The sequence below is a fragment of the Chelonia mydas genome, chromosome 6, assembly GCF_015237465.2.
Source record: "Chelonia mydas isolate rCheMyd1 chromosome 6, rCheMyd1.pri.v2, whole genome shotgun sequence".
NCBI classification, from domain to species: Eukaryota; Metazoa; Chordata; order Testudines; family Cheloniidae; genus Chelonia; species Chelonia mydas.
In genome coordinates this window covers 70,486,222-70,500,111 of record NC_051246.2, presented here as the reverse complement: position 1 = coordinate 70,500,111, position 13,890 = coordinate 70,486,222, and the positions used below count along the sequence as shown (strand labels likewise).

Below are 13,890 nucleotides of genomic sequence, written 5' to 3'. Positions count from 1 at the left end.
GGGCTATGAAAGTACTCACTGCTAACAGCCCTATGCAATTTTCCTTTAAAAAAAAAAAAAAAAAGTACTCCTCTCTGAAGGGGGCCTTACTTTACTTACTGCAGAAGTTAGTAAGGAACAGTGCATGAACACTGTTTTTGTATGCACATGGAGAAGAGATTCAGATAGTTAAACTACCAGCACGTACAGGCATAAATCTTCATTTTTTCTCATTTCAGTGCTGGAAGTATTGAGGAATGAGATTTGCTCCCACTTCACCGTGTTTTAAGCTTTTCACACAAGGAAAAAATGGCCCTTGAATTAAAATTTTGGAAGACCTTTTTTATGTGAGAAATCTGTCCTGATCTAGTATAATCCCACTTTCCACCTCACCTTCTACTGATGCCATCCCTATAATTTGTGCCAATCTCACTGGTGGAGCTCACTTCATCATAACCAGAGCGAGATGCCTCCACTGAAGCTTGCTCTGAGGATCTCATGGTGTCCCTCTTAGATGGGCTGTCTGGTTTCTCATCTCCTGACTCTGATGAGTTGATGGCCACCACCTCAAACTGGGGGTTTGCAGTTTCTACTAATTCCAGAGAGGCATCACTCTCATTATCATCTCTGTTCCTCTCTACTTCATGAGTAGTACCCCCATCCTCCTGTCTTGGAAAGGTGGATGTAGTAACCTTTCCCGCTGTGGGCACCTTCCCGCTCTTGACTTTCCTAACAGGTTTAGAGTCAATAACATCCTGTTCTGTGTCACTGTTCTCAGGTACATGGGCTGCTCGCAATGTTTTCTTCTTCCTTAGCTTTTTCCTTCTCTTTTTTCCTTTGTTCTCTGCAGAGACCAGAGTGGATTCTGCCAGATGCTCAGGCTGTTCTGCTGGTAGTGTTGGATCTTTGTCCAAAGGTGTTTCTAAAGAGAGAGACTGATTTGCAACAGAGCTGCTACACTGTTCTGGTAAGGTGATTTCAGTCAGGGTTTCAATCGCCCCTTTTTGTTTGTTGAGAGTAGATGGTGATAGTATGGTCCGGCCCTTATCTGAGGCAGCCTTGTGAACATCTTGATTAGTCTGTTGGAAACAAGCAGTCAGCTCTGACAGGGACATGATTGCGGAGATAACTGGGTACACGGAAGTTTTCTGGCCGATATCTACTGAAGAAAAGAGATGAACAATGTGTTCACTCTGCAGTAATTCATATTTATGCATAAAACCCCCCTTGGTTTATTATTAATAAGCTGCACGAATGATTACAATCTATTTGAAAATTTACATCCATAACATAGCTGTATGTTTAAAAAGTAGAATGTTTTCTGAATACTGAAAGAAGTGCACATACTTCTTGTGTTCATTATGCAAGCCTTGTCGGTTTCTTATTTCAAAGTAAGGCCAATCAGCTATTAACACTTTTTTAAAAAGTCATTAGCATATCAAGTGGAATTCACCTTAAGAACAAACTTATCCCGAAACAAAGTGCACTTGCAACAGCTATTTAGACATTTTATTTTGGATCCCTGAAAGGACAGTTATGAAATTAAAAGACTTAAAGTTAGCTTAAGGAGATAATATATCTGCTTTATGGTTTGTGTTAGTACAGAAGAGGCCACAGTCAGCTAGTAAAAGAAGGTCATGAGAATAAATAATATTATTTATTACTTACAGCGTGGGAAAGATGTATCGTTCAAAATAACTGATTAAGTGAAAAGTAGCAGTAACAAGACAAAGAAACAGTCTTAAAAGAAAGAAGCATAAACCTTTCCACTGTTCTGCTGGTAAGCAAGGAGGTGGGGAGGAGATAAGAAAGGAAAAGCCTTGGAAGAAGGAAAGCAGCAAGGATAAACTGCTTCAAAATTGGGTTTTTACTAAAGCTAGCAAGTTCGCTGAAGTTTATAAAGAAAGCCATGAATCTGATGGTTCTTTAACAGACTCTACCAGATCATGCTGACGCACACTAGGATGAGATAGTTTTCCCTAGCAACAAATTCCCAGCTAGTAAAGCAAGAGGCTTCTTTCCTGGGACTAACCACACAACCCAGCTGCGGGCTCCAGATAAATAGGTGCAAGTGATTTTAGAGCGGCCCTATTTCTGAAACAGCACTGCAATCGCTGCTGGGCATTACAGCTTTTGTCAGGCTTTAATCCCTGATCATGCAGCCATCACCGCACCCGCTCTACCAGCTCCTACAGAAAAAGGTAGAGTGGGAATGGACGCCCCCAGCATACCCAGGCAACGTATAAATTAAAAGAGGCTTTAGCACAAGCTCCAGTTCCTAGTACCCTACAGGTTTCAGAGTAGCAGCCGTGTTAGTCTGTATTTGCAAAAAGAAAAGGAGTACTAGTGGCACCTTAGAGACTAACCAATTTATTTGAGCATAAGCTTTCGTGAGCTACAGCTCACTTCATCGGATACCCTACATTACACAAAACCTTTTGGATTGTTTGTAGCAACCAGGGACACAACTATTTCACCTTTGTTAACTCAGGATATCATGACAAAGAAGAAAGGATTTCTTATACTCCCAAGGTATTTAATGAAGTTGAAAAGCAGTAAACTCTGTGTGGGGAAAAAAAATACTTATTGGCTATTTGGTGGGCTCTAACATTTTTAGATATCTGGTGGGGTAGGGATGCATAAAACTGTACCTTGCTCATACTCTCAAAGTATCTTTTGTCTGGTAAAATCAAAAATGGTACAGTGTCTAGACCTAGACTAGTGGCCCTTGCTGTTGGAAGACCACCAAACTGAAGTCTGTCCGCTCAAACGCTGCTTCACCCTTACCAACAGGAATGTTAATTGTGGTACTCCACTAGAGTGTCCTGGAGAAATTCTCTAAAAAGGGAGCCCTAACCCTTTGCCATGTGCAGTACATATACCTCTACCCTGATATAACGTGGTCCTCGGGAGCCAAAAAAAATCTTGCTGCGTTATATCGAACTTGCTTTGGCCTCGAGCATTTCTGTTATTAATAGTCACTTCCTGCCCCGAATGATCCCTCAGAACCCTCCCCACTCCTTGTCCCCTGACTACCCCTTCCAGAGACCACCCGCCCCAACCACCTCTCCCAAGATCCCACCACCTATCTAAGCCCCCTTCAGAATCACAGAATCATAGAATATCAGGGTTGGAAGGGACCTCAGGAGGTCATCTAGTCCAACCCCCTGCTCAAAGCAGGGCCAATCCAACTAAATCATCCCAGCCAGAGACCCCCCCCATCCCTAATCACCCCCAGGACCCCACCACCTGCTCCCTGTCTCCTGACGGCCCTGATACCTATCCACACCCCCACTCCCTGACAGGCCCCCCCAGGACTCCTACGCCCTATCCAACACCTCCATTCCCCATCCCCTGACCTCCCCACCCCCAGAACATCCGAACCATCCAACCCCCGCCATCCCCTGACTGCCCCCGCAAGACCCTTATCCAACCCCTCGGCCCCGGCCTGGCACCCTTAACACACCACTCAGAGCAGCGTGTCGGAGCCAGACACGCTGACGCGCTGATCCACCGGAGCGCGCAACCCCACCCCCCAAAACGCTGCTTTACCGCGTTGTAGCCAAATTTGTGTTATCGGGTCGCGTTATGTCGGGGTAGAGGTGTAATTTAAATTCTGAAAGGCTGTATGCTGAGAATAGGACAATATATGTTATGGGGTTGTCCTATCACCAAGAAGGGACTGTAGTCACAGGATTTGCTGTTTGGGCTCTCCCCATTCAGGCTGAACCTGTGCAGTACAGGTGTAAAAATGTTATTAAAGCTAATGTTAAAAAATGATATAATATATAGGTTGGGAAAAGTGTGTCTGTACATCTGGGTATAATGCTTAGATTATCCACAGATACAAAGTTAGTTTTTTAAAAGTCATATGATACATAGAGTATAAAATCAGCAACAACCCAAATTTAGGTGAATAGATTTAATAATACAGTTTAGAGGTTAGAATCTGAATACTCTGGAACACTACTCATGAAAGGTTGTACACACAAAACATTCTGTGGCACGTCTACCACTGTAAGGAGTTTAGGACTAGCGGAGGGAGACAAACCAGCCTGTCCAGTGAATGACAGTTGGGGTGGTAGACCATCTTGAGCCACATTTGAAGGGATGGAGGTATAGCCTTGCAAACTGAATCACCTGTGTACAAGTGAACATGTGGCCCTACATGCTCAGACACATCCGGACGGCTGTAGAAGGCTGAGACTGCAGACTGAGGAAGACATGGAATTGCCTGAAAGTGGTCGGTTGGTAAGCCCTAGATCTTGTGGAATCTAACAGGTACGCATTTTTTTTTTTTTTTTTTTTTTTGAGTGGGAGTCGATTGACTTTCTGGCATTTAGAATGAGGCCACTATGGTCAAGCAAGCACAATGTGGTCCTGATGTGAGCAAGAACTTCCTCTCTGGATCTGCCCCACAGCAACCAGTCATCACTGACCAGGAAGAGGTGGATTCCCTTTCTCCTGAAATATGCAGTAAACACGACCAGGCACTTGGTGAAAACTCAGGAAGCAGAAGAGGCTGAATAGCAGGACCATATATTGAAAATGGTATTCTCCTTCAACAAAGTGCAGGAACTTCCTGTGGTTCAGCAGACTTGCCACATGGAAGTAAGCATCCTGGAGGTCCAGAGCAGCGAACCAATCATTCTGAGATAATATGGGGAGGATAGTCAAAAAAACAAAAAAAAAAAACAAAAAAAACCCAAACACATTTGGAATCTTATATGTGATGTTTGTTGAGGCCGCAAAGGTAGAGGATGGGTCTCATCCTTCCCCTGAATTTGGGTACAATAGACACTTGTTTGACGCAAAACCTTGTAAGAGCAACTGCTGCTTATTAGCAACGTTTCCCATGGTCACACTTTCCCTACCGTGAATAGTCCACTCGGTAACAGCAACATAGCCACCACATAAGAGCAACGTTTGTGATGCGACATCACATGCTCCACTTACTTGCATACTGTACTAACCTAAATTAAAAGTATTATTTATTTGCTTAGTAGATGCTCTTAATCAGGACAACTTACAACACGTACAAAGCATTACAGTTAAGTAGGAGTACAAAAAATGTTTACAAGTAAGAGCAAAAGGTTGTGTTTGTCATAGTTGATGTTTGATTTTTTTTAAAAAAAAATAAAACTGGATACTTTTCTAAGATTAACTCAATTAATACCGCTTTCTTGATATAATATGGTGGTAGGCTACAAATGCACATTTAAAATGTACAGTATGTAAACTAATGTAATACTGTAGTAATAAGACATATATTCTGTTACATTATAGATTGTTAGCGTGTACTGTAGCTGTTTTACGGATCAGAAAAAGCAGAGTGCCTTTAGTCAGACAACACTCCCCGTAACAGCAACAGGTACTTAGGAGCAACATAGCAAAAGGGCACTGATATGTTGCTACTAATGAGCGTCTACTGTATCAGGAAGTACTGGGAGTAGAAGCCGTTTCAGCGGAACTTCCTCCACCACTCCCAATGCCAGCAGGGAGCTGACCTGCTTGGTGAGCAATGTCATGACAGGATCCCTGAAAAGAGATGGAGGACGAGTGGAGACTATCTGACGGTGTGCAGGACCCAGTTGTTGGAAGTAACAGAGACCCCAGCACTGTAAGAAAGGGGCCAGTCTGTCCCCAAAGGGGCAGGACGACGAGGAGGAAGGAGCAATGGACTGGAACAAGGAGTCAAAACAGGCATTTAGAAGCCAAGGGAGGGTGTGTAGGCTGGCCGAACTTTGAGCCCGACCACTTTCGCTTGTGGGATCTATCCTGCTTTTTAGGGTAGTCCTACTGCTCCAGGGAAAAGGGCTGCACAAAGGTACACTGTGGACGATACTGCTGCTGCTGGTGCTGAGCACCACGGTTTTGCCTCAGTGCAGGTGGCGCACTCCCCCGATGGATCTCAAGGAAGTCCTAGAATCCTTGAAGGAGTGAAGCATGTCATCGGTCTTGTCAGAGAACAGGTTTCGGCTGTCGAAATGCAACTCCTCAATACTCTGTTGAACATCAGGTGCAATGCCGGAATTTAGCAGCCGGGAAGCCCTCCTCACAGTGACCACAGAGGACATCACCCTGGCTGAAGCATCTGCAATATCAAGGGCAGACCTCAAGAATATTTTGGTCACCAAGGAGCTTTTATTGACAAAAGCCCCAAACTCCTCCTGTGAGACCTTGGGCGGCTGGTCTGTGAACCCAGACATAGCTATCCAATTAAGGAATCATATGTGGACAACAAGTTGGTTAAAGATTTACATCTGTAGAGACAAGGATATGTAGACTTTCCTGCCCTTAAGATCCCATCATGTAGAGTCTCTGTCCTTAGGAGCAGACCCGAATCTGCCCTGCTATGCCCTGTCGTATACCACGGTCACCACTAGGGAACTGAGGGCCAGATGTGAATAGAACCCCTCAGTTCCTTCAACTGGAACAAAACAACACTTTTCCATGTGCTTATCTGCTGGTGGTATCAAGGCTGGTGTACTCCAAAGGGCTTCAGCCAATTTGAGAAGCACATTGATTGGGATAGCAACTCTGCAAGGGGCAGATGACTGCAAAACGTCCACCACACAGTGTGGGGGTCTCATGCAGGAACTCCACCTGGATGCCCAAGGGTGCAGCCACATGGCGCAGCCATATGGCGCAAAAGGTCTTGATATGCCTTAAAGTCCTCCAGTATCAAAGGGAAGGATGAACTCAGTAGTGCAGTCTCATCTGGAGACAAAAAAGCAGAGGCTCTTAACTGAGCCAAGGCCAGATCTTGTCACAGGGATGATGCACCCAGACAAGAATATTCTAGAGGCTCCACAGGGAGAATGATGGCTGACGTCTGCAGATACCAATGCAGATCTAGCAAGTGATTTTGCCTATGAACGAGGTGAAGAGCAGGACCTCTGAGAATGAGGGGCAACCCACTGACTGCAAGGGGTCACTGATATGGACAGGGCACTGGTAGCCAGTAGGCACCTGGCCAAGGACCTCCATCCCAACCAAGTGGTGGATGACAATCTTGGGGACTATAAACGGTCCATTAGTGATCCTTGGTGTTCACTGCATGATGCGGAGCGCGAGGATGAAAACCTCAACTTGGATGTAGGACTCTTGGGATCCCAGCGACAAGTGAAGAGCAAGACAGAGGGAGCAAATAGGTGATCCGTTCATCCCTTGCCCAGAACGAGGTAGGAAGTGGTGCTTCTGATGGAGGCAGTATCATTGGTACTGAACATGTCGGTGCCGAAGACAGTGTCTGTGCAGACTTGAATAGTGGCAGAGGCTGGTGAAAGCTGTCACGGAAGCACATTTGACAGTGCCGAGATTCCCAGTACCAGGGTTCCCCATACAGATTCTGATACTGGCTCTACCCCTACTTCTGGAAGGGGAGCACTGGGATATGGTGCTCACAAACGAGGGTTCAGCATCTTGCTCCATTGGAGTGGCTAAGGTGGTGCAGCCCTGGAAAAATCTTGAATCAACAAAAGGCAGAGGAGGTCTGTGGCTGCCTGGTATGCTGATGACATGGACACAGTCAGTACCAGCATCTCCCTCATCAGTACCAGACTCAACTGACAGCAGAGGCTGGAACCAGAGTAGATGGTACAAAGTTTCTGCCCCTCCCACTCGGAACCAGGGAAGGGTTGGAGCTGCCTGCCAATGCTGGCCCTGTACTGGTCCACACTCTTTCTGGGGGAGGCAGAAGAGTCACCCCGAGACCTGAAGCGATCTCAGTTGGTCTTATGTGACCTTTTCCTTGGTGCAGTTGATGAGGAATGTCTCCTCAACCTCTTTGGAGGTGTGCCTGTTCCCAAAAGTGAAGTGGCCGCACTCAGAAAAAGAGGGTGATTGTTGGCTGGATGAGGACATTGGTACCAGATCAGGCCACATGGCCTGTTCAAGCAGGTGCTTCTTGAGGTGAAGGTCCTGGGCCACCCGAGTCCTTTTCTTGAATGATCTGCAGATCGAACTATGCTCTTTGAGATGGGCCTCGCCAAGACAAAGCGGGCACTGCATGTGGTGATTGCTGCTCGGGGTCGCTCCCCCACACAAAAGACAGTGTTTGAACCCCAGTGAGGGCATCACCAGCGGAAAAGCTACTAAAACTAACTAACATGAACATTAAACTACTAACACAAACTACATATGATAAAAAACTAGGCTAAGACTGAACTACACAGAGCTCCAGCTCCACCCACAGGTGGTGAGAAGACACTGAGGAGAGTTGGGGAAGTGCTGCCTCATATCAACAGGGGAGGGGCCAGAGCCATGAGTGCTGCCCCTCTATGGGTACTGCTAGGCAAAATATCTGACTCCAGTGCGCTGGGCATGCACACCCCTAAGTGGAATACATGTCTGCATCTACCTGAAGAAACAATATCACTGGATATCACATACAATTCTGCAAGTGGCCTGACAACAGATGAAAACATGGTGATTGTGAATCCCTATTTAAGGAATAGACATGAGGGGCATTATACATTTTGTGCTTGATTAAATTTTACAAGAAATGAGCATATCAATATGTACCCTTTTGGAAATCAAGGAGGGTAGGAATAAGGGTGCTACAAATACCATACATAGAGAAGGAAAAGCCAGAATGCTCCAGGGTGGAGGCAGACCCCAGTAATTTAGTAGTATTAAGACTCCTCAAAGAAGTGTTGTACAATGATGTTCAATTTATTTATGTGCCAGTGTTACTGCACATACTGCAGTTATCTAATGGATTGTGCCCACTAGAATTTGGTGAAATATGGTTAAGAACTGTTGAAAGGACTTTCTGGACACAAATGTGTATTAAAATGCATAAGCCTGTCAAGGTGGGGCAGTAATGAAACGTGAAGGAGCTTCGTGGAAAAGGCATGGGATATGAGCTGTCTGGGATTGGTATGTCACTCTGAAACCAAGCTGAGAGACACGTTTTGGGAACATGACCAAGCATTTAAACAGAAGCTTGCAGAAAATGTACTGCATTCACTGAATGAGCAATACCAAGGACTCATTAAAGAAACTTTAATGGTATATAATATACACATTATTGCTTTTAAAGGAAGTATGGGATTGTCAATGTGTTCTAATGATAACGTTCAGTATGTGGGGGATACCTGCTATATAAAAAGGAGTACTTGTGGCACTTTAGAGACTAACCAATTTATTTGAGCATAAGCTTTCGTGAGCTACAGCTCACTTCATCCGTTTCGTAGCTCACGAAAGCTTATGCTCAAATAAATTGGTTAGTCTCTAAGGTGCCACAAGTACTCCTTTTCTTTTTGAGAATACAGACTAACACAGCTGCTACTCTGAAACCTGCTATATAAAGTAAATGCAGCCTTAAATGATACGGAGCATGAAAACTTGCCCTTTCATCACCACAGAAAAAAAGTTAAATTTGGTACGCTCAAGAAAGGTGGTATCAGTTGGTGCATGGTAAGAAAGTTAACAAAGGTCCAATATCATGAAGTTAAATGTGAAACCACGGCAGCCCACATGGTGTAAAGTTTGTTTTCCCTCCTCAAATACTGTTGCAAGACAATGACAAGATCTGAAAAGCCCCAGACTTGTACTACTGTTTGCACCTGGAGGATAAACTCACATGTGTAGGTTTAATGTCTTACAGACAGAATTGCTGGCATGGGGGCTTACAAGGTGGGGGACCAGTCTATAAATTGCTCAGTACAGTTGAGATGTGGAAATCTGGTAAAATAAAAAGCTACCTCTACTGAGAATGTATTGTGTGATGGATGAAGGGGGACCACATCCGGCATGGACCCAGGGTATGTTATTTTAATTGCCCTATGTGCTGTTTCATACCTGAATTTCATGTGGTGATAAATAAAAACATATCAGCTGCCAGTTTTTTGATAATGTAACTGAAATATAGGCAACGTTTAAATTGCAGAAGGATGCTTTAAAGGCAGTACCTGAGTCTGGAAATTCCATTCCTTCTTTAAGCTTGGATCTTAAAAGTTTAGTGGCCAGAACCTCTGAACACCTTGTTGAATAAACAACAACAAAACAGGAAAGTGTAACAGGGAATTGGCTAGCCCCTCCTGGGGGGAACAAGCATTCAATGTGGGATTATATCCATGGTAGAGACAGTCAATCCAATTTTGGTCATTTATCAAATGAATTTAAATGCTTAATACAGTAAAACCTATATAGGTATGCAGGTTTTAAGTTGGGGAATGTAGGGATAATTATGAAAATTTAATTAGCATAGGTATGGTTAAGAAAATAATATATATTTGGTTTGTGACTGGTACAGAGACGGCCACAATCAGCAAGTAAAAGAAGGCTATGAGAATAAGTAATATTACTTAGTGTTGGAAAAATGTATTGTTCAAAAAGTAACTGATTAAATGAACAGCTGCAGTAACAAGACAAACTGTCTTAAAGAAAAAGAAAAACCTTCCCACTGTTCTGTTGGTAAGCAAGGAGGGGGAGGAAATGAGGAAGGAAAACAACTGCTTCAAACTGGGTTTTTGCTAAAGCTAACAAGTTAGCTGAACAGTAGAGAACTTTCAAATGCATGGCTCTTTGTCAGACCCTACTTGATCATGCTAGAGCACACCAGGATGAGACACTTTTCCCTAGGTCTGGCCTATTTGTAAGTATACTGATCATACGCTCATGAATACTTGGTTACTGTACTGTGTTAGTGACTGCTTATTTTTAGACAGTTAGGCATGTTTAGAGCAACTGTATAAAATACCATTTGACCTTTGGCACCTTAGAGACTAACCAGTTTATTTGAGCATGAGCTTTCGTGAGCTACAGCTCACTTCATCGGATGCTATGCATCCGATGAAGTGAGCTGTAGCTCACGAAAGCTCATGCTCAAATAAACTGGTTAGTCTCTAAGGTGCCACAAGTACTCCTTTTCTTTTTACGAATACAGACTAACACGGCTGTTACTCTGAAACCTGTCATTTGACCTTTGGATTTAATAAAGGAATTTATGGTTAAATCAGAGTCTGCTGGTCTCCCATATTAATAATGTCAAATACTATTAATTCCAACAATCCCTATTCATGCCACATGGGACAGGCTCTCGCCAGAAAGGAGAAGCTAACAGCATTACAAAAATATTTCTCTTTAGAAATCTCTTGGGAAAAAGATAAGTTAAATCTTCTGCAACCTTCCTGAAAAGTTGACAGTTTTCAGTCAGAGACAAGATGGTACACATCTGATTCCCTGGGATGACCCTTTAAATTATTCTACTTTAAATGTGCTCCAATTGGCCATCCCAGGCTTTCTAATTTTATAATTAAGGCGTCTCTTCAGGCAATTGCTGAGAAGAGAGCATAATTATCAAATTAATGAAAAGTTATTTTTCTGAGCAATTTAAGTTATTTTTGACCACTGCTGATATACACATGCATGCTCTTAGATCCACATCTAGGCAGAACAAACAAATATTTAAGCAAGGTTTAAACAGTTGTGACCATATCAAATAAGAACATTGGGGTGGAGGGGATGCACGCAAACTGTTAAATTCACATCCTAGATATAACTGGTAGAAACCAAGGTGCCTACTGCCATTCAACCACCCCAGCGGGGAAAAAAACCTCAACTGGTTTTATCAGTGTTTGATTCCCAGTGTTTTTTAAATTTCTGTCACTACGTATTTAACATAATTGAAAGGCTTTTTAAAATTAATTATTATTATTAAACAAAAGCAGTTTTCTAATTTACACTGTGAACAAAAAACTGTAGCTATTTTAAAATGGGACTTGATGAAATCAAGGTGCTTGCTATCCCTATTAGGAAACTACAGGTGTTACAGAACTTCCTAAATAGGAAGTGAAAGGAGGTTGGAGAGAGGCGCATAGCTGAGTGGAATCAACTCATCTGCATGTTAAAGAGACAAGGATGTAGAGTTGAATTTTGGGGGAATTTGGAATGCTAGATATAAATCTACGGAAAGGGGGCAAGACATCCACTGGTGAATCTCTGTAAAATGGGTTAGCTCATTGCATTTTTTCTAGTGTTGAATTCACAAGGTGGCCGTTGCTCATTTTATGTGTGTGTGATATGAAAACTGATCAATACTGCAAACAGAAATTAATTTGACTATCAAATACCAACCTACAGTTTAGACTAAACGTATCAAAAAAGAAAGTAGTAGGAAGCATACAACTGAATGGACGGAAGTTATGAAAACAATTCTTCTAAAGTTAAATGTAAGCATTGCAAAGAGTTAAGTAGCAAGATTCATGCTCATCTCAAAAGGTAGAAAAATTAGTTTAATCCAATTCTTTAACTTGAACTGTGCCACTAAACAAGCCATTGAACTCATAATAGAAGCACGGAGTTTGACAATTCTGCAAGAGAGACATCATGACATTGCAGCTGCAGCAATCACTTAAGTCTCTGTCCCATACCCTCCAGCAGCTCCTCAACATTAGCTTCATGCAGGAGCAGTCCTCTGTTCATCTTTGATGCCCCGCAAAATGCCAAAATCCCGAACTGCTTAAGCTATTAAAAATGGAAAGGCAAATACTTAACTTGATAAGGCAGTTGGCATCCTTGTTTTAGACTGAACACCACATTCAGTGTAAAACAATGTAAGCAATTTAAACTAACAACTGCAATACTTTGCCTTGGATATATTTTTTCTATACATCTTTAGACGTACAGGTCCTCTACTAAATGCTACAAGTGAAAAAGTAAAAGGAAAATATAATGAATTAAATATATCCAGATTAATGCAACATAGTTGAACATAAATGTAATAGCTACAAGAATCCACACTAGGAAAAAATAATCTGAAACTGCAAAAAAAATTAGACCATGGACTCTTCTGTTTTATATACAAAACTGTAAGCTTTACTTTGGACAATGTATGGTTTATGTTTGAGAAATAAATATGCTTATGAAGTACAACATATAGTATGTTTAATTTAACAAAAAAACTTGCGGTTTTTTTCTACCTTTCTTTCACTGAGATTTCCCTAAGCTGGGAGAAGAAAGGTCAAACACTGGTTAGGTGTGTGTTTCACCCTGGTCTAGCCCAGGTAGATACCGAGGGTAAGATTTGCAGAAAAGTGCCTGCATTTCATTGGGAAAAAATGAGTGGGATTTAGGTTCCTTGGGCTTAAATCCCTTTAAAAGTAAGCTGGAGCTCAGGAACTTTTATGTCGCTCTTTAGTTTTAAAAATGTTATAAACAATTTATCACACTAATTCCAGATACAACTCAAGATCTCAATTTTACAAACATGACCTTTATCCTGCTAGCACTTAAACACATGCTTAACTTTACTCATGTTAGCAGTCCCGTTCATTTCAATAAGACCACTGATGCAAGTAAAACTAAGCATATATGTTGGCAGGATCAAGGCCATACAGAGAATAATGAAAAGAATTTAATACCACTCACAGTAATTCAGATTTCAAGCAATGAAAAGTGGGTAGTATTAACTACGCAACCTCTGAATCTAGTTATTAAATCCCACTTACAACTCAAGAGTAATGGAGGATTTTTTTTTTTTTTTAACCCCCTGTTCAGAAGATCCTTAATTTAGTTTGGCCAAAAGTGTGTTTAAATCTCTTGCTTAAGCAGTTTTTGCACTGGGTAGGTGGCTACCAGTGCTGTATTGCTTCCAGTTACAATACGGACTAGAAGCAAATACAATCTCACTAGCCACCATAATACTATATTATATATACACACGCCATTTTAAAGAGATTACTGCATGCAAGTCCTGGCCTTCTATTTTTTTTTTTGTTTTGAAGCAGAAGTATAAGCCTTTAGTTTTAAAGCTGTGATATACATTTAAACCAAATCAATAAAACAAATTAAAAAAAAACAACGTAACTTAAGTCTGTTACAAATAAAGGCCCCAATTCTGCAAGATAATTACCATGGCTGAAGTCAGTGGGGATTCACCCATGCAGAGTAGCTTACAGGTTT

At 42.3% G+C, this 13,890-nt stretch overlaps 1 protein-coding gene across 5 annotated transcripts in view; it reads right to left on the bottom strand.

Annotated features, from left to right (window-relative positions):
* Positions 1–13,890, bottom strand: part of ZNF106 (zinc finger protein 106) — a 76,946-nt gene that overhangs the window by 28,530 nt on the left and 34,526 nt on the right. For 3 of the 5 annotated variants that reach the window (XM_043547830.1, XM_037900401.2, XM_043547832.1), the window contains exon 11: positions 373–1,141. In XM_043547830.1, the coding sequence (XP_043403765.1) occupies positions 373–1,141 (769 nt within the window). The remainder of the gene's footprint in view (positions 1–372; positions 1,142–13,890) is intronic. The other 2 variants (XM_037900402.2, XM_043547831.1) reach the window with 1 other exon arrangement.